The 19,996-nt window shown below is 36.5% G+C and overlaps 1 protein-coding gene across 1 annotated transcript in view; it reads right to left on the bottom strand.

The window, feature by feature from the left end:
- Positions 1–565: 565 nt before the first annotated feature.
- Positions 566–19,996, bottom strand: part of YWHAE (tyrosine 3-monooxygenase/tryptophan 5-monooxygenase activation protein epsilon) — a 51,983-nt gene continuing 32,552 nt past the window's right edge. The window contains exons 2-6 of the mRNA XM_079905913.1: positions 19,601–19,800; positions 17,131–17,237; positions 16,068–16,274; positions 13,600–13,736; positions 566–8,807 (exon numbers count right to left, since the gene is read on the bottom strand). Of these exons, the coding sequence (XP_079762039.1) occupies positions 8,755–8,807; positions 13,600–13,736; positions 16,068–16,274; positions 17,131–17,237; positions 19,601–19,800 (704 nt within the window). The 3' untranslated portion in view covers positions 566–8,754. The remainder of the gene's footprint in view (positions 8,808–13,599; positions 13,737–16,067; positions 16,275–17,130; positions 17,238–19,600; positions 19,801–19,996) is intronic.

The raw sequence follows: 19,996 nt of genomic DNA, 5'->3' as shown, positions 1-19,996 counted from the left end.
CAATATAGTTGTAATTTTGCTTTAAACACTTGTAAGATTTTCAAAGAAAGTGAGAAATAAGTCTTTTATAACGTACCTTCGATATTACCATTTCAAGTGTTCTTCCATTCCTTCTTGAAGATCTATTAGGACCATCCATCTCTTCTATTTTGTCCTTAATGCCACAGAGGAAAAACTTTTGGTGCTATTTACATTTCATCACTCCAGAACTTTCAGGCTCATGAACATAAATGCAAAAAAAAAAATTTAAACAAAATTTTAGCGATGCAAATCCAAAAATATTTTTAAAGGACAATACATAACAACTGGGGTTTATACCAGGAATGCAGGGTTTGTTCAGTATTTAAAAAGCAATCATTGTAATTCATTATATGCATTATAGTTCTTTATACTAAACTAAAAAAGAAAACACACATGCTCTTCTCAATAAATGAAGAAAAGGCATCTGACAAATCCAACATCCATCCATTCCTGATAAAAACTCTCAGCAAACGAGGAATAGAAATGAACTCCTCAACCTAATAAAGAACACATATGAAAAACTTACAGCTAACATCATATTTAATGGTGAAAGAATGTTTTTCTCCGTAAGATCAGAAACAATACAAATATGTCTGCTCTTACCATTTCTATATAACATTGTGCTGGAGGTTCCAGCCAGTGCAATTGGGCAAGATAAACAAATAAGAGCAGGAGAAGAAAAGAAGTTAAAACTTCATATTAACAGAAAATATAATTGTCTTATGAAGAAAATCTGATGACATCTACAAAAACAACAAAACACGACTACTAAAACTAAATGAGTTTAGCAAGGCTGCAGGGTACGAGATCATTACACAAATATCAATGTTATTTCTATACACTAGCAATGAGCAATCAAAAATTGAATTTTAAAAAGTATACAAAAACAAAGATTATGAAATACTTAGGGACAAATATGACAAAAGAAGTGAAAGACCTGTACACTGAACAGTATAAAACACTGCTGGAATTTTAAAAGGCCTAAACTATTAGAGAGATATACCTTATTCATGGATCAGAAGACTCAATATTGTTATTAGAATAGACACCTCACTAAAGAAAATATACAGATGGCAGATAAGCATGTAAAAAGATGCTCAACATCATTAGTCATTAGGAAAATACAAATAAAAAAACACCTACTAGAATGGAAAAATTAAAAAGACTAAGCCAGCTCTACAGTACAATGGATAGTGTGTTGGATTTGCAAAAAGACTAACTATACCAAGTGCTGCAGAGGATGTGGAGGAACAGGAGATTTCAGACACTGCTGGTGGAGATGTAAAATGGTGCAGTCATTTTGTAAAACAGTTTGGCAGTTTCTTAAGGAACGAAATACACACGTACCATACTATCCGACCATTCCATTCCTATTTATCCACAGAAAAAAGGAAATGTATGCCCACATAAAGACTTGTCACATTCATAGCAGCTTTATTAGTAACAGACAAAAACTGGAAACAACCCAAATGTCCATCAATAGGTGAATAAACAAACTGTGGTATGTCGTAACAGTGGAATACTTCCCAGCAATAAAAGGAATAAACTACTGACACATGCAACATGGATGAATCTCAAAACAATTATGCTGAAAGAAGCCAGACCATCTCCCCCCTAAAAAAAAAGAGTACATGAATTATATGATTCCATTTATATAAAACTCTAGAAAATGCAAACTAATGTAAAATAACAAAAAGCAGATTAGTGGTTGCTTGGGGATGAAAGAAAGGGGAAACAGGAGGGAGGAAATTACAGAGTACAACAAGGAAACTTTTGAGGTTGAAGGCTATATTGACTATCTTGATTATGATGATGGTTTTACAAGTGCATACATATCCCAAAACTTCTCAAACTGTATAGTCTACATACATGACTTTTTAAGTCAAATAAAACTGTTTTATGAAAAGAAGTTGTATCTTTCAGAAATTTCCTAAAGACAGGCTAATACACATACAGAATATTTTCCTGTTTTATACATATAAGATTATGCAATGTTATGTATCTTACTATTCTCATCTAACATTGTATGCAAACAATTTACAACATTGGTAGAAATGTTTTAGCCTCATTTTTTTAAAACAGCAAAATAGTATACATAGTAAGGGTGAACCAAAATTGATGGGCATTTAGGTTATTTCTAATTTGCTATTATAATGCCAAAGTGAACGTATTTTACATTTATTTGTAAGCATACACACACAAGCAAAGGGTGCATTCATTTAAAACTTTCATTTATATTGTCCTGTCTCAGGATCTACATGGAACTATTAGAATTAATAAGTTAATTTAGCAAGGTCATGGAAAACAAGGTCAGTATAGTATTACTATAAGTAGCAACAACCGGAAAATGAAAAAAAATACTATTTAAAATAACACACACAAAAAAATCAAATAACTAGAAATTTGTCCAATAAAAAGTACGAGACCTCTACATAGAAAACCACAAAACACAGGAATTCCCTGGTGGTCCAGTGGTTAGGATTTGGTGCTTTCACTGCTGCGGGCTGGGTTGGATCCCTGGTCGGGGAGCTAAGATCCCGCAAGCCACACAGCACGGCCACAAAAAAAAAAAAGAAAAAAACATTATTGGAAAAAATTAAAGATCTAAATAAATGGAAGAATATACTATGTTCATGGATTAAAAGAACATAATTGTGTAAAGACTGTTAATACTCCTAAATTTACTTATAGATTCAGTGAAATCCTAATCAAAATCCCAGCAGGTTTTTGTTGTTGCTCTTCTATTATTGAAATTAACAAGCTGATTCTAAGGTGTATATGGAAATGCAAAGAGCCAAGAATAATCAGTACAATCGTGAACAACAAAAAAACTGGAGGACTTACATTACCAGATATTGAATATTGAATTATTTTATTCCTACAGTGTTGCACTGGCACTAGGACAAATAGACCAATGGAACAATAAATGTTGCTGGGTTGATTGAATATCCATATGGAAAAATGTTATTTTTAACGTCTCCCTATTACCATGCACAAAATATATTCTAGATGACTCTAGATCTAGATATGATAGGTCAAACAATGCTTCTAGAAAAACAAAAGATTAACAATCTTGGGGTAGACAAATATTTCTTAAATAGCATACATAAAGCACTTACCTTAAAGGAAAATACAGATATATTGGACTATATTAAAACTAAGAATTCCTGCTCATCAAAAGACATCATTAATAAAAAAGCAGGACAGAATGGGAGAAGATAATTGCAATAACTACAAAGACACACTCTATTCTTAAATATATTAAGATGTCCTACAAATCAATAAAATGACAACCTACAGAAAAACAGGCAAAAGCAGCTATCCAAATGTCCATAAACATATTAAAAAGTACTGTCTCCTTAGTCATCAGGAAAACACAAATTAAATCCAGAATGAGATATCAGTACACACCCACCAGAAGGCTACAACTAAAAACAGTGACCATACCAAATGCTAGTGAGGATGTAGAGCAACTGGGATTCTAATACACTGCTGGTAGGACTGTAAAACAGTACAACCACTTTGGAAAACTGTTTTGCAGTATCTACTAAGCTGAACACATGTATTCCCTATGACCCAGCAATTCCATTCTTAGATATGCAACATTAATTCATACATGTATATACCAAAAGACATGTAAAAGAATGGCCACAGCAACATTATTTGTAACATCCAAAATTTGAAAATAATCCAATGTCCATCCATAGAACAAGTAGTGGTATACTAATGCAACAGAATACTACACAGCCATAAAAATACACTATTATTACAGGCAATAATACAGACTAATCCCACAAACCTAATGTTAAGAGGAAAAAAAAACAAGCCATTTATGTGTATGTGCCATTTACATCAAGTTCAAAAACTAAGCAAAATTAATCAATGGCAATATCAAGATACTGGTTCCAGTTGTAGGGGTAAGGGGGTAAATTAATGAAGAGGGCATGGAGTGCTCTACGATGTTGGTCCTGTTCTATTTCTTGATATGAGTGGTGGTTAAATGGTGTGTTCCCTTTGTAAAAATTCTAAGATGTACACCTTTGATGTATTATTTATACTTGAATAAAAACTTTACTTAAAAAAAATACCAACAATAGTCTTATGTATTTCTCTACATCCTCACCACAACAAAGTATTCTATAAATCTAATCACTGCTAACTATAATTATAATCTTAGACAAGGTGAAATTAGCATCTCGTTTTGGCTTACATAATCTCAATGACGAATGAGGTTAAGTGAAAAAAAAGTTTTTAAACGTTTATTACTTGAACTCTGCTGAAAGCAAATTCTGAGGAGTTCAGCAGTTGTTGTGGCCTGTTAATGCTACAAATGTACCACTAATTAATGGGAAAGAAGCCTTAGGTGCTGAAATAAGCCCTACCACAACCCTATATCTCCAGAATTCTAAATGGAAAAGGATCTTCATGGAAGACCCAGAAACAAGCAATATGGGATGGAAGCATGAGTTCCAAGACTTTTCAGCACAACTGAAAAAAATGGTCAATGATAGCTTTAGCCAGAGGAAGAAAGCTCCTGGACATGACTCATACTGCATGGGTTGTGCAAGTACACATTCTTAACATCAATTATGTGAGAAACAAATGTCCAAAACCCAAGAACTTTTTAAGAACAGTAAGACTTAGGTTATCTGGAAAACTCAAGTCACAGCACTGCAGCAACTTGACAATCCATAATCACTGGTTATCTATTTGGATTATAGCTCTACCTGTCCAAGCTAAACTGTTTTAAATTGGAAGAATTGCTCCACCTGTTAAAAAAAAAACCTTATTTTAAAATTTCTAAATTAAGCTACAGATTAAGAAACAAACTGCCAAAAAAATTAATCTAGGCAGTAATCCTCTTTTTAGACAGCAGCCACTGAAGAGCCCTAAATATATCATTTATATTCTATTTCCTCAATTCTAATATGAATTATTTATACTTCAGCTTAATGTCTACTATAGCTTTTCAAAAAGGCATATATCGATTGTAAACCATATACTGATCTCAGAAATGTTAAAATGTATTTTTTAGATGATCACTTTAGGGTAGAGAAAATATATTTCAATAAAACACTAACAGCCTAAAAGAAAGAGAATGCTTAATGGTTAAGAGCATGGGCTCTTCAGTCATACAAACCCAACTCTGAATCCTGTTTGAATACTACTAGCTTTGTGGCTTTGGACAAGTACCTCAACTTCTCCCATCCCAGTTTTCCTATTTAAAAAACGCAGATGGAAAACTTACCTAATTATCGAGTACCTATGTGCTAGACACTGCCTAATGAGCACAGTGCCTGGTACATAGCTGATACTCAATGTTAGCTATTAGTTGTCAATACCAATCACAAGTCTAGGAACTCAAAGAAATGACAGCTATGTCTTATCTTGTTGGACGGTTTAATTTTGCTGATCTGGGTTGGATCCAGTATCACCACTTCCTCTAAAAGCTCGCAATTCCTTTTCAGTAGGCAGAGGAAGGGGGAAGGGGCATGATACAGGTAGGGAATTAAGAGGTAAACTATACATATAGCCAACATTTTAACTATAAATGGAGTATAACCTTTAAAAACTGTTGTACACCTGAAACTCATTAACATTGCAAATCAACTATACCTCAATTTTTAAAAAAATTTCGAGGGGGAAAATAAAACTTTAAATCCAAATCAAAGAAGGAAAAACAATTATTTTAATGAAGCACCCCAGAATTTTACCAGGGATCCCTGTGACCTTGTTAAAAATTTCAAAACAAAGCAAGATTCATCTTTATGCAATTTTTTCAGCATGACCACTCTTCTACTGTCCTAGGATCAACAGCATAGCAACTAATATGGGATTTTGTCTTGTAAAACTCTCAAGTGGCATTCGTCTGGAGCAGGAGTCACTGTTTATATCAGTCCATCAACATGCCCTTACTATGATCTAACTTACAATTCTTGTCTTCCTAGAAAGCAGCAAAATATAATTTTGGAGATCTTCCTTTCTGGCCACCCATCACAGAACCCAAGTATGGGTATAAACCCATTTATTGCTGCTCCTAACATTTTAGAAAACCTTTGAATTTAAAACCTTTTTCAAAGCAATTACCAAAAAATCAAAACAACTGCATTCAAGTTGTAATGGTAACTCAAGTTTCTATCAAAATCAACTGATCCTCACAGATGACTAAACCAGGAGCTGAAACAAACACTCCACCTCCCAGACAACAGATACAGGAAGTGAAGTAACACTGTCCTCACAGGGCTGTCACCTTTCTGCAGTCTTCCCTCGCTGTCTTCCAATCTTTGATAGGGATCTTTCTAAAGACCCGTACTAATCACCACTGTCCTTCCTAAGTGCCTTCATTAATTTCTTTGGATGGCAAGTCCTTTTTTCTCCATACCAAAATTGCCACACCACTGAAAATGCTCATGGCCTCCTGAATTTGCTGAACACAAATAGAAGTCTACATAGTCAACTAAGGAACTCTTTCACTAAACAAATTCATGTGACAACCCAACTTGGCAGAATCACCTCCACAAACCAGACTATTTTGTAAAAAGATTACCTACGTGTTCATTCAAACTCTTCCAAGTCCAGGCATTCACACATTAGTGTTTAGTGTGGGAGCGGCCCGCAAAACCCTGAATCTAATCTATTAGCAGTTTCTTTAAAAATCTGTGACAGAGCTCAACAAATTCCTCTAGTTTTGGACTGAGATGCAGCAGACAACACTTGGCAACATTACTGCTGGAAAAAAAACAAATCTGATTATCTCTTGAAGGTAGCTCCAAAGAGTACAATTTATATACAATCGTCTCCAATTATCTGACGGAAAAGCAATTCACAAAAACATTGTTTATTCTACATACACTTATTTTAGTAAGAACTACTAAGTACATCACTAATCTACTGATTTCCCAAGTCTTTACTACGAAGAACTCAAGCCCAAGGTATACTTTTGGTGTCAACATCTCATTTAGCAACAAGTCCAGTGTGGTGAAGCTAGTAGTCTCATACACTGTTGATGGGGCTATAATGTCGAACAATTCTTGGAGGGAGATAGTATTTACCAATTGAAAAGTATATGTTTTCTAACACAGGAAATCTAGAAATGTATCGTACAGATACACATGCATTTACTGCAGCACCATTTACAACAGCAAGGCTGGAAATAATCTGAATGTCCAAAAGTAGTCAACTGTTTTTTTTTTCCAAAAATCAGGAGTACATCAATGTGAGGCAGTCATTTGAATGAGACAGATCTCAATGCCTGACAATGATCTATACTAACTATCTATATACACTGATGTATATGATCTCTGGAAAATATTACTTACATTGAGTGTTTCTAATAAAGGGGACTACCATACTATTGTTTTACCATGTGTACGTGTACTACTGAGAATGAATTTAATCATTCTTCTCTGCTCCTGTCACTAATTGGGGCAGGGGGGATTTTTCCCTCAGCCTAAGAAGAATTATTCTGACACATTCACATATTCAGCCTTCCGTTGCACAACCCCAAAAATTCCATGCTAGATGATCCACAATTACACCTTGTATTATAAATACACACTTGCACTTTAATGATTAAAATAAACATTGTGTTGTTATCTGGTTTAGAAGACAGGATACTTGCGCTACTTATACTTGTTCTTCACAACCAGGTTACACGTATTTTCCCCCCAGAAATATACATCATTTTTGGGAAACAGACAAGTGATTTACGGAAGGAAAAAAATAAATGGGATCTTTTTCACATTCAGGCAAACAATATAAATCAATATGTTCAGACTAGAGATTTTATTTTAGAAGGATAAAGGATGGAGGCGCAATGATGTTTGGCATTTTTAATTTAGGTTTGTTTTATTTAAGTTTAATGTTAATCCATGCTGTGTTTCAGTAAGAACAATACAGATTCTGTATCTGTGGCTCCAGTCAGATATCCAGTAGTACAAATTAGCTTCAAGTTACACATACTGAACAAAAGAGGTTGAGCGAGCGAAGGAGGGGAGGGGCGGGGCCCAGGGGGAGAGGGAAGGAGAAGAAACAAAGAATTGAACACGCATGCAGGCTTTTCCATTACCACCTTCAATGCTAACCTGCTTCAGAGGGAGAGTAAAGTAGGCAAGAATGAGCAGCCACGGATTGTTGAACTGTTACCAGCACCATGCTTTTCAGCAACATTTCAGCAGAGTTTGAAACACTTTTTACAGCAAAACCATTACAACAAACTCCCCAAACCACCTTTAACCACCTCAAGCTAACATCCAATTATTTTTAAACATTGGTATAAAGTTCAATTTAAACAATTAGAAAAAGGGAAAATGATACCACATAGACCTCTATAGTGTGATTAACTTTTCTCTTAGATGCTTGCATCACCTAAAAGTCTAATGGCTTTCGAATGTAATTTCCATTTCTAATGGTGATCTTGCCACATCTGGCAGGAGACAATACAGTAATGCTGAAAAAGCCTCTATGCAGTCCTGTTAGTGTCTTAAAGAACCTAAAAGCTGGGACCAGTAAAATCCACAGAAATTCACTCTTGCCTTTAAGAACTTTTGAAAACTTTTTTTTTTTAAAAAAAAAAAAAAAAAAAAAAACCAACAGGGCAGGAACCTAAATTCTGAGACCAAATGTAAAAGTCAGATTTGGTGGTTCTCAGTGACAATGGGGGAATTTCCAAGAGGGGTGGGATGGGAAGGTGTGGGGTGGTCAGAGATGGTTTCTCTTGTTGGCTTTTATGTCTCACTGATTTTCATCTTCCACATCCTGCAGCGCTTCTTTATTCTGCTCTTCACCTGCAAAGAAGAATGACAGTTAATTATTTCATAATGACTAAACTAGGCTGTTGTGGTCACAAAGGTATCATTCCAAGCATAAAGACTCCTTATATTTGCTACAATTGGTTTGAACACAGACAGGCAAAGGATTTCTACCTTGACACCTGAGATGCCTAAGCCAAGAGGTGCTGCTGGATCAAGGTCCTGAATGATCAACAGGATGAAAAAAAACTGATGCATAGTAAAAGTCAGTGTTTTTATGCTAAAAAAGCTCTTAGACAGACAGCCAGGTAACCATATTGTTAAAATGATTTTCAAGCTTTCATGTATATCTTGAGTCAAAATACTCTTTCTCAATAACCTCACCTCTTCAAGAACCAAGAGTATGTTATAATTTTTTGCAAAATCTAATTTTTCTGCAGGCCCCATTATTAGAAATGTTTCAGTAAGAGAACTGAGCAGTAAAATTCTTCAAAGGAGTTCTATAGTTTTAGAGGGAGGATTCTGCTTTTGTAAACGAATATTTTACACATTTTGTATCCTGGACAGTCACACCAAACCATAATCACAATTTCTCACTCCAGAGTGGAATAGCATGCTCAAAGTAAACCAGACCACTGAGGTTATTAAAGAAGGGCATTTGGACCAGTTCTCTCATGCCACTTTTCTTTTCCCTTTGAACACGATGATTAGCCTGAGGAGTTTCAACTGCACTATGACATGCAACAGAAAGCCAGCCTATTTACCAGAGAATCATCTACCTATTAATAAGCATTAAATAAGTCAGCCATAATAAGGAAGCATGCAGGCTTCTGCCAAAAAATAAACGTGTAAAAGTTACATTCTTCTTCTTTAACAAACCACTTGTAATTCCTATGTAGTTACTAGTTTGATCAAAATAAATGAAAATCAATTAACTAACCCAACAATCATTATATGATAGTTCAGACAACCCATCCATTCATAGTGCTTGTTAAATTACTTAATTAGAATGGACAAATGACACTAAGACCGGCTGCCTACAGACGTAAAGCAAAACTCTGAGGAATGCTTTTAAACAGTCTTAAAGACCTTGATACAATAAATGCTGTCATGACAATAAGGGTTAAGTAAAGATAGTTTCAGTCATTTTAACATTTTTGTGATAAAAATATTTGACACTGATTGTGTAAAAGTACTTAATGTACATAAAGATTTTTGAATCACATTTAGAAAAAGTCGTGCAAGGAAAGACAAAAGTAACTATTTACTGAGGGAAAAAATGATGGTCCACCCAACTGTTCCCCCAAAGAATAATGTATTCAAACTTAGGAAATGATAGGAACGTTCACTCTCATTTTTAACAGCCATACACTGCCAAAATATGGTTAACATACAACAACAGAGCACACTCTAATTTACTCATAAGCAACCATTAGATTTGCCAAAAGTTCCAAGTAACTTTGGCATAAAAATACTGTCACATAAGTCACACCCAAACAGAGGTAGACAGGGGTAGCAGATCATAAATGTCTTAGAAGGTTTCACATCCTGGAATGTAGAACAGGCAGTTTTTTAAGCGACAAGATGATGATATGCAGGCATGATTAGTGAAGAACCAAAACTAAAAGCAGAATTCACTGTGCCATGATAATGACTTACAAAGTAGAGTTTTTAGGAAAGGAAGAGTTGGATTTTCCTTTAGGAATCTATATTGCAAGGAGAAAGGGAGGGAGAACAATCATATGAAAGCAACATTACAAGAAAAATAAACCAAGAGCAGGACAAAGGAAACATCAATGATTTAGGGGAGTCAGATTTTGATCCTTTTACTTTGTATGAACTTCACTCTAAGAAATAATCTGTTCCTTTTTAAGAGGATGTAATAATATCCTCTTAAAAGGTATACAGAAGGGGGGCAAAAAGGGTTCTTCATATATATATTTCTTTGCCCAGTTTCTAGATTTGGAGGGGAGGAGGGGAACGGGCAGAGCAAACACATTTCCTCTCTATGGACTTGTGTATTTAACAGTCCTCTGACCACAGGTTAAGAGAAAAGGACTGAAATCACTTGATGAGAAAAAGTGGTGCTCCCTTTAAAGAATTATGTTTCAAAAGACCCAGACAGACATTAACATACTCTGCTGTTAATAACATATAAACGTGTAAGTAAAGGCTTGTGAATATATACTTCTTCCTTTAGAAACCCTCAATTCAAAAGGTTTTTGACACCATTTTTCATATTTAAAGTAAAAAAGGAGAAAACCATCTAAATAATCCTTAAAATAAATGCAAGTAACATCCTGACCAATTTCATGACCAAAATTCTTCTACATTCAGCATTGATTCTAAATCACAAAACCAATTTAATGAAACATGTAATACTCTACCTTTTAGCAAAACTGGCAAATAATTTCCTAGTACCGACAACAATTTGTAAATCCAGATAGCTTAATATTGCTAAAATTTCAAGATAGACCACTTGAATTTTTCACATTAAACTGCTTCTTAATTCCAAATATTTTGTGACAAACCTCTTAAATGAAAATCAGTCTGTTTCGACCAAATTTAATTAATTGGTCAATTTACAAAATGAAAAGGAACTGATGCAACTGAATTTCACTAGATTTTTAAGTGTTTTAGGATTAAAGAGAAATCTACCCTAAAATGTAATAAAACATTTTATACAAAGAACCTTCCCAACTATGAAAACATAACAAATCTAAAGATACCCTATTTTTAAATGATCCATTTCATAAAACAATGCTCAATAACCAAGAAAAAGCATATCTTTGGTTCTGTATAAAAATGGAGTGACATACAGTCTACCCTCAATCAATTCCTGGTTATGAGTGATAATGAAAAATATAGACTTTATTTTTGTAATCTAGCAACTTAGTTATAAGAGCTGGCATCAAATGTCTAAAAAAAATTGCTTTTCAAAGTCACCTTCTTTTTGTTACTTTTCACCCTCAAAAAAACATCCCCAGAGGTCAAAGGGGTATAGAGCTTACTTATAGGTCAATAACCGCTTACCAAACTCTCCACATGCTTTCCTTTTATCCCCTCAAACAGGCAGAGATATTAGTCTTCTCTGAGCTGGGGGTGACTGTGAAGAGTCCACAGCTATTTGGCCATTCTTCTTAGTAGTTATTGTTAGAATACAATAGAATTTAAAGCTGGAAGGAACCTTAGTCATTAGTTCAGAGATAGTTAAATTGGTTTTGAGTCCCACAGACTGGTACTGGTTGCCCCTCAAGTGCTGTGTTGAATGAAAAGTCATCTGTGACTCCATCTGGCTTTGTCGGTAAAGTGTGCAAGTAGGTCACATGTGCCACATATCTCATGCCAACCCTAGTCAAGTTTCTAAATAGTTCATCAAGCTGGTGCACTTTAGAAGCTGAGTCACCTAATTCTCACTTCAGGACCATGACTCAAGGTAATTCTAAAATCTGACTCTATCCTTCCACTGCCAACCTACATGCCCTGACACCCATTTTCAAATACATCTTTAAAAAGTATGCTTCCAAATACAGTACAACATGTTGGTTTGACCAACGGAAAGTACAGCTAGCCTCAAGCAATACAACATATGCTTCAGTTTGGGTAATACACTCTTAAAGGATCTGTAGCTGAAAATGACAAGAAACTTTACTTCCACTCCCCATATCACCACCACCAATTACAAAAACTCTCATAATTATCATGCCACACTAGTTTGTGTCCATCTCCCTGTCCCATCCCCCCTCCTTCAATGATGTATCATGGATTAAAACAATTCTTTAGAAATGGGCAGAATAAAATATCCTTTAAAATCAAGAAACGTGACAAATTTGGCCTTTTACAACTGGAAGAAACATTAAGCACCCACCCCACCCCACCGCCCATCACAAGATTAAATTTTATAAAATATTCTAGTAACTATTTACAACTGCAACGCTAGAAAACAAGACACTACACAGACCTCTTAAATAAGGACCTATGGGCAGGACATGCCATTTGTTGTGTAGAATACAGAGGTAACACTAGTTCTTTTTTTAGATAAAAGATTTCCACACAGAAAAGATGCTTCATAAACATCTGCTTATAACCATCTAGTTGTTTTTGGTTTTTTTTTTAACATCTTTATTGAAGTATAATTGCTTTACAATGGTGTGTTAGTTTCTGCTTTATAACAAAGTGAATCAGTTATACATATACATATATTCCCATATCTCTTCCCTCTTGTGTCTCCCTCCCTCCCACCCTCCCCATCCCACCCCTCTAGGTGATCACAAAGCACCGAGCTGATCTCCCTGTGCTATGCGGCTGCTTCCCACTAGTTATTTTACGTTTGGTAGTGTATATATGTCCATGCCACCCTCTCACTTTGTCACAGCTTACCCTTCCCCCTAACCATCTAGTTTTAACCTCAGGATTACCACTCAGCCAAAGCAATGATCATGACAATCAAATACAATTAACCTTAGACCCCCTAAAATTGAATCTGAGTAATGATAATATGAACTGCTTCCTCTCCCTCCATCTTTCAAAACACAGTGTGAGAGAAGAGGTAAACTAAGTTTAGCAAACAGTATTAGAGGCAAAACTTTAAATCTTTGAATATTAACAAAAGATCCCCTTTCCCAAACAGGTCTTTTATCATCTTACAGACCAAAATGGAAGACTGTACTTTGATATCATTTCCGGTAAAGGCAGTAATCAAAATTTGATAGTTTGGAGGAAAGGCTGTTGAGTCTAAACTGTAGCTTAATGTAAAGAAATTCCAACTTCTAAGAGTAAACAGATCCAACAACTGAAAGAGACAACACTTTAACTTCAGTCTCCTTACCATCACCCTGCATGTCTGAAGTCCATAGTGTCAGATTATCACGTAACAACTGCATGATAAGCGTAGAGTCCTTATAGCTTTCTTCACTCAGCGTATCCAGTTCTGCAATTGCATCATCAAAAGCTGCTTTTGCCAACCTACAAGTGTTTACATAAATGTATTACAAAAATAAACTAAAAAAGTCCAAAACCAGAATTGGAAATGACATAAGTTAAATTTCAGTCTTTTCTTCAGTTATCACACAGTAATATCGACACTGAATGCTTGGGTTTAGGCACTGAAATAAAGGAAAAGCAGATGTAACTGATGAAAATTAACTTCCTATTAATTCCCTTTTTAATTTTGTAATCCAGCAACTTTGGAACCAGTGGAACTTTTGGAGTTCCACTTATGACTATGCTTTTGACAAGCAGACCAAATCCCATTCTAATCCACCACCAAAATACATGCATATTAAAGGTATTTCCAAATTCTAGTCAACAGTTCACCAAAGTTTTAATGCAAAAAGAAAATTCTGAGACAGTATCACAATTTAATCCAACAGAATTTAATGTTAATGGAGCAAGGAAGAAAACTAGGCAATCTAGAACTCACAAAAATGTGATCACATAAGCGAATTACTACAGTTAAAATGAAACAAAATTCACATTCACTTATTGAGTACTGTGTACTATGTACACCAAGTGACGATGGACACGGGTGGGGAAAAGAAAAGAGGAAAGAGAGACATAACCTGGGTCCACAATGAACTTTTTAAAACATCTAAGAATAGAGGGACTGACACATAAATACTATAATAGGAGGATGAAGTGCTATCCTGGAGAAAGTACTTTAGGGACCCAAGAGGAGGAGCAAATGGGGAAGTCATATTTGAACTAACTAATGGGTAGGAAAAGAGCACAAATAGCACACTTCCGATTAAAGCAAAAGCATGGAAAGGACTAAGTTGAAGCTACGTGTGGGACAGCTAGCCTGGAGAATGGCAATGAGAGATTCAACCAGTACTATCAGCTAAACAGCTATAGCTTCTTTATTAGTCAAGACATATTACCTGTTTGGACAAACTCGACTAGCAACATTTAGAATATTTTCAGATAAATTAATATTTATTTGCATTCAAATGAATCCACCTTACATCAGGAAAATCTCTCCTTTCATGGAATATGTGATTCCTACATACTCAAGAACACTGAAGTTACAAAGAACAAATACATTATTCCTATTATATGAGATATCTAAAATAGGCAAACTCATAAAGACAGGAAGTAGAGATTACCAGGGACTGGGGCAGAAGGAAATATGGAGTTATTGTTTAGTGATCAGTTTGTTTCAGGTGATGAAAAAGTTTTAGAAATAGTGGTGACAGACAATACTGTGTGTGTACTTAATACCACTGAATTGCACATTTAAAAACAAAATGCTAGGGCTTCCCTGATGGCACAGTGGTTAAGAATCCGCCTGCCAATGCAGGGGACAGGGGTTCGAGCCCTGGTCCGGGAAGATCCCACATGCTGCAGAGCAACTAAGCCCGTGTGCTACAACTACTGAGCCTGCGCTCTAGAGCCCACAAGCCACAACTACTGAAACCCACGCACCTAGAGCCCGTGCTCCGCAACAAAAGAAGCCACCGCAACGAGAAGCCCACACACCGCAACAAAGACCCAATGCAGCCAATAAATAAATTAATTTAAAAAAAAAAGAACGCTAAACTTCATGTTATGTATATTTAAAAAGTAAAAAGCTATGTACATAAAGATATTCCTTAAATTTATATGTGTATCAAAAATTGGGAACAGCGCTTCCCTGGTGGCGCAGTGGTTGAGAGTCCGCCTGCCAATGCAGGGGACATGGGTTCGTGCCCCAGTCCGGGAAGATCCCACATGCTGCGGAGCGGCTGGGCCCTTGAGCCATGGCCGCTGAGCCTGCGCATCCGGAGCCTGTGCTCCGCAATGGGAGAGGCCACAACAGTGAGAGGCCTGCGTACCCACCCCCACCCCCCCCCAAAAAAAAAAGGGAACAATCTGAAGTATAAATGGGTGAGTACTTTTACATACGTCAATAGGATGCCAAATTTTATGACAGAAAATACAAAATGACATGTACACTAAGAGCATAACTATATTAAACACATGCTATAAAGACTGAAAGCTAATATACAGAAATGAAGATAATTCTATTATGAAAATTTCTCATTCCTTCCTCTTACTCTGTAACAAGATTCTTTTCAATCTACCAATCAAATTTTTCCCCATCAACATAATTATCCTAACTGCTATCCTAGTGAAATGAGATAGGTCTGTCTTTATATCATTCAAAACAGCTGCATTAAAAGCCAGAATAATTCTTTATTACAGGGCCAAGCCAACGAAGGCAGTCCCAAGGAACAGGACAAAAAACAAGTTGCTATTCTCCTTTGTAACCCTTTTTTACTTTCATAGTGAGAGCGTTTGTTCTCCTTCATGACCTACCTGCAGGCACGGTCAGGGGAATTAAGAATTTCATAGTAGAATACGGAAAAATTGAGAGCAAGACCTAAGCGAATGGGATGTGTTGGTGGAAGTTCTGTCATTGCAATATCACTAGCAGCTTTATAAGCCACTAGGCTGTTCTCCGCAGCTTCCTTCCTGTCATTTCCTGTGGCAAATTCAGCCAGATACCTGTGGTAGTCCCCTTTCCTAAAACAAAACAAAAACAAAACACAGAATTAGGAATAATGCTTTTTAAATAAGTTGTTAAAAGTTTTCTGTATTACATAAGATCACGTATGTGACAAAAATATGAAACCGGTATACTTCAATAATTTCAAAAAGCCTCTTTCAGGAATGACTGACTCATCTATTTAGTTTTCCTCCTCAGAGATTTCACATTGCCAAATATAAGCCAAATCCTAGAGAAATTAACTGAAAAGGCTCAAAAATCAACAAATTTATCACTTGATAGACGAGAATTAAATATAAAAAGTGGTTCCAAAGAATGGCACAACAGTTTGTTAATCATGAAATAAAACTTCCATATAAATTGTTAAGACTGAACTGTGGGGCTTCCCTGGTGGCGCAGTGGTTGGGGGTCCGCCTGCCGATGTGGGGGACGCGGGTTCGTGCTGCGGAGTGGCTGGGACCGTGAGCCATGGCCACTGGGCCTGCGTGTCCAGAGCCTGTGCTCCGCGGCGGGAGGGGCCGCAGCGGTGAGAGGCCCACGTACCGCAAAAAAAAAAAAAAGACTGAACTGTGTAATGCACTGCTTGTAGCTAGGGGGGCAGCCCCACACAAGCAAATGACTATGAATAGGTAAAGCAAAACTTAGTACATTTTTACAGTAATAGTTTGACCACCTTAAATGCAGTAATATTGACTCTTCTTAGCAGTGAATCTGCAAATGAGTATTCAAAAATTAATTTAATTATTGAGACTCACTCCTCCCGTAACTAGCTTTCCAACATTAAATAAAATGTTGTAAACCTACATAAAAAAGTGATGATTCTAAGAGAGCCAACATTTAATCTGACATTTTCCCTTCTAGTATAGAACCTACATTTTATAATAGAAAACCTTGGACTCGCCAGTGTTAGCTGCTGGAATGAGGTGTTTGTCCAGTACATCCAGAATGTCACAACAGATTAACTTTAGCTCAGTCTCAACCTGAAAAAAAAGTCAAAAAAATTGTTTAAGAAATTATATATAAATTATCACATTCTATCTCTGGTTTTGGAGAAGATAACATGCATACCCCTCCCTCTCCAAACCCCCCTTCCCTCTCTTGATAAAAAAGCAGAGACAAGCTGTGTCCGGTTAATGAAAGTCTTTCTTCCTATGTGCCATTACTTAAGTGCTTAAAAAAACCTCACAGTTCAACTACAGAACAGTGATTACTACTTACTAAGTGCAGCACATTTATATTAAGTAGCTTCTTTAACGAGGTAGCAACTATTGTCTCCACTTAATGGGAAAACAAAGATTACTATATTCGTCCAAAGATCACTAACTTAAAGAACTTAGAGGCAGAGTGAGAACTTGAACCCAGGTAAGGTTGCATGGTTAGTCACAGTTTGTAAGGAATGGAATAAAAATTCAAACCAAGGTATTCTGCTTCCAAGGCTCACATTTCTAACCACTACTATGCTCAACAGCCAACCACCTGAGTGGTAGATCCATAGCCAGTTACAACACCAAAAATCTGTATACTAAAGGAAATATTGCCACTCGTTCCAATTCGTTTATCATGCCCAAAACGCACACTACTCCTAAACATATATACACAGTCTGCTTTCCATTTTCTATTACTACAGTGACATTGTTCAACCTTTCCAAATTCATTTCATGCCCTCTGGAACCTCCTCCTTCCCACTGTAAATAATTCGCCCACTCTCTCTTCTCCTATAATCTCTTTCTAATCCTAAGTAAAACCAGCTTTCTCCTGAATAAACTACCTTCTTTATGGCTTTTCAAGAAAAGATAGTCTGCTCTAAGAGAAGGATGATTTCTGACTCTCTTAACTCCTCACTGACTCAGTATGACTGCTCTCCTAATACTCCAAAACCCTTCCTCCTTGGAAGCTCATCCACTATGTTTTAATTTCTCAATTTCTGTTATTAGTAGATCTCCACAGGCTCTTCACCCACATTCACTGAGTATCTACAGCTTACCTCTCCAATTCCGGGTATCACATCAAGGTATTATCATGTTCGTTTCAACACAGTTCCTTCATCTCAACTCCATGACCCTCACTTGTCCATACTCCTAACTGTGCTGTTCTATCCTGGAAGTCTTAAATTCCAGCCTCTTGACTCTTTCATCTTCTCCCAATTTATCAGGTCCTCTCTTTGCTTCCTGCTTCCTTTCCTACTTATCCCAAATCCCACAATCTAGTTCACAGACTTACCTCTTTAGCACTTGCTCATTTCCTCATCCCTCTGAGACACCAAACTTGTCTACCGACAATCCATATTCTTTTTTCAACATATTTGAAAGTAATGGTCACACTGGTACCAGCTAACCACCTTCTCTGTAACCCCAGGTATGTTAATCACTCAGAACACCTCTGTTTTCCCATCTATGAACTGGAGTAATACCCTTTACACGGTCATTTAAAGATTAAATACAGTATCTTGCACAATTATATATATTACAAATATCTCCCCATGTTAGTCAGTAAACGTTTCCCTTTTCCCTCCCCCTACCAAATTTACTACTCCCCATGCTAACTTTGTGACTGCTTCTGTTATTTCCCTCACTGTACTCTTAAGAGTGTGTTTAGAATCAGTTCCACTAGAATCAGTTTCTCAACAGTGGGAGCTGTTCTATGCATAACAGGATGCTCAGCAGTATCCTCATTTCTACCCACTAAAATACCAGCAGAACTGTCAAGTTGTGACAACCCAAAATGCCTCTAGACATTGCCAAATGTCCTCTGAGGAGCAAAGTCACCTCTGGTTGAGAACCACTGCACTAGATCAAACTTTTTTGACCAAAACCCACAATAAAACATTACATATCCGTATATACCCACGTGTAATATATGAAACAATAACTTTATGAAATAACGTCCAATGCCCTCGGATACTTTCTATTCTATTAAAAAAACAATGACTAGACTGATCTTCCATAAAGATATTAACTGTAACTGTCTCAACTTTGCACATAACACCTAGCAACTGGTGTGGCACATAATAGGCACACAAATATTTGTTAAATTGTCCTGAATGGTAATTTCAAGTCACTCAAGGAAGTATTTTGTAGTTACCACAATAAAAACAGAGATTAAATTAGTTCTTTACTTGTGTGGTGCTCAACACTACTCTCTGCAGCTTCCAAGGAAAAAAATTTCTTCTCCTCTGTCCTGAAATAGCCTATAATTCCCAATCCAGGTGGGTGAAAGATGTAAATACATTAAAATGTAAAATATACATTACACAGGTATACAACGTGTGTACTAGGCTATGATTTAAACAGTCCACCACCTAAGACATCATTCTTTAAACTTGTCTAGGATATGACAATCTCACCATTTGCCGATATTCCCGAATCATTTTTAGTTTGTCTTCTCCTCCCTTGTTTTCTTCTTTCTGTTCAATGCTGCTGATTATCCTCCAGGAAGCTCTTCTAGCTCCAATCACATTTTTATATGCAACAGATAGGAGGTTTCTTTCTTCAACTGTCAACTCCACATCCATCCCTGCTACTTTCTTCATTGATTCCACCATTTCTATAAGTGAAAATAAAATGAGACCGTACAAACTATGTTTTGTTGAAACATCCTTTTTTTTTTTTTTTTTTTTTTGCAGTACGTGGGCCTCTCACTGTTGTGGCCTCTCCGGTTGCGGAGCACAGGCTCCGGACACGCAGGCTCAGCGGCCATGGCTCACGGGCCCAGCCGCTCCGCAGCATGCGGGATCCTCCCG

Source organism: Stenella coeruleoalba (genome assembly GCF_951394435.1).
Source record: "Stenella coeruleoalba genome assembly, chromosome: 19".
NCBI classification, from domain to species: Eukaryota; Metazoa; Chordata; class Mammalia; order Artiodactyla; family Delphinidae; genus Stenella; species Stenella coeruleoalba.
Note: the sequence above shows the minus strand (reverse complement) of the source record. Positions and strands in the feature narration are given on the sequence as shown.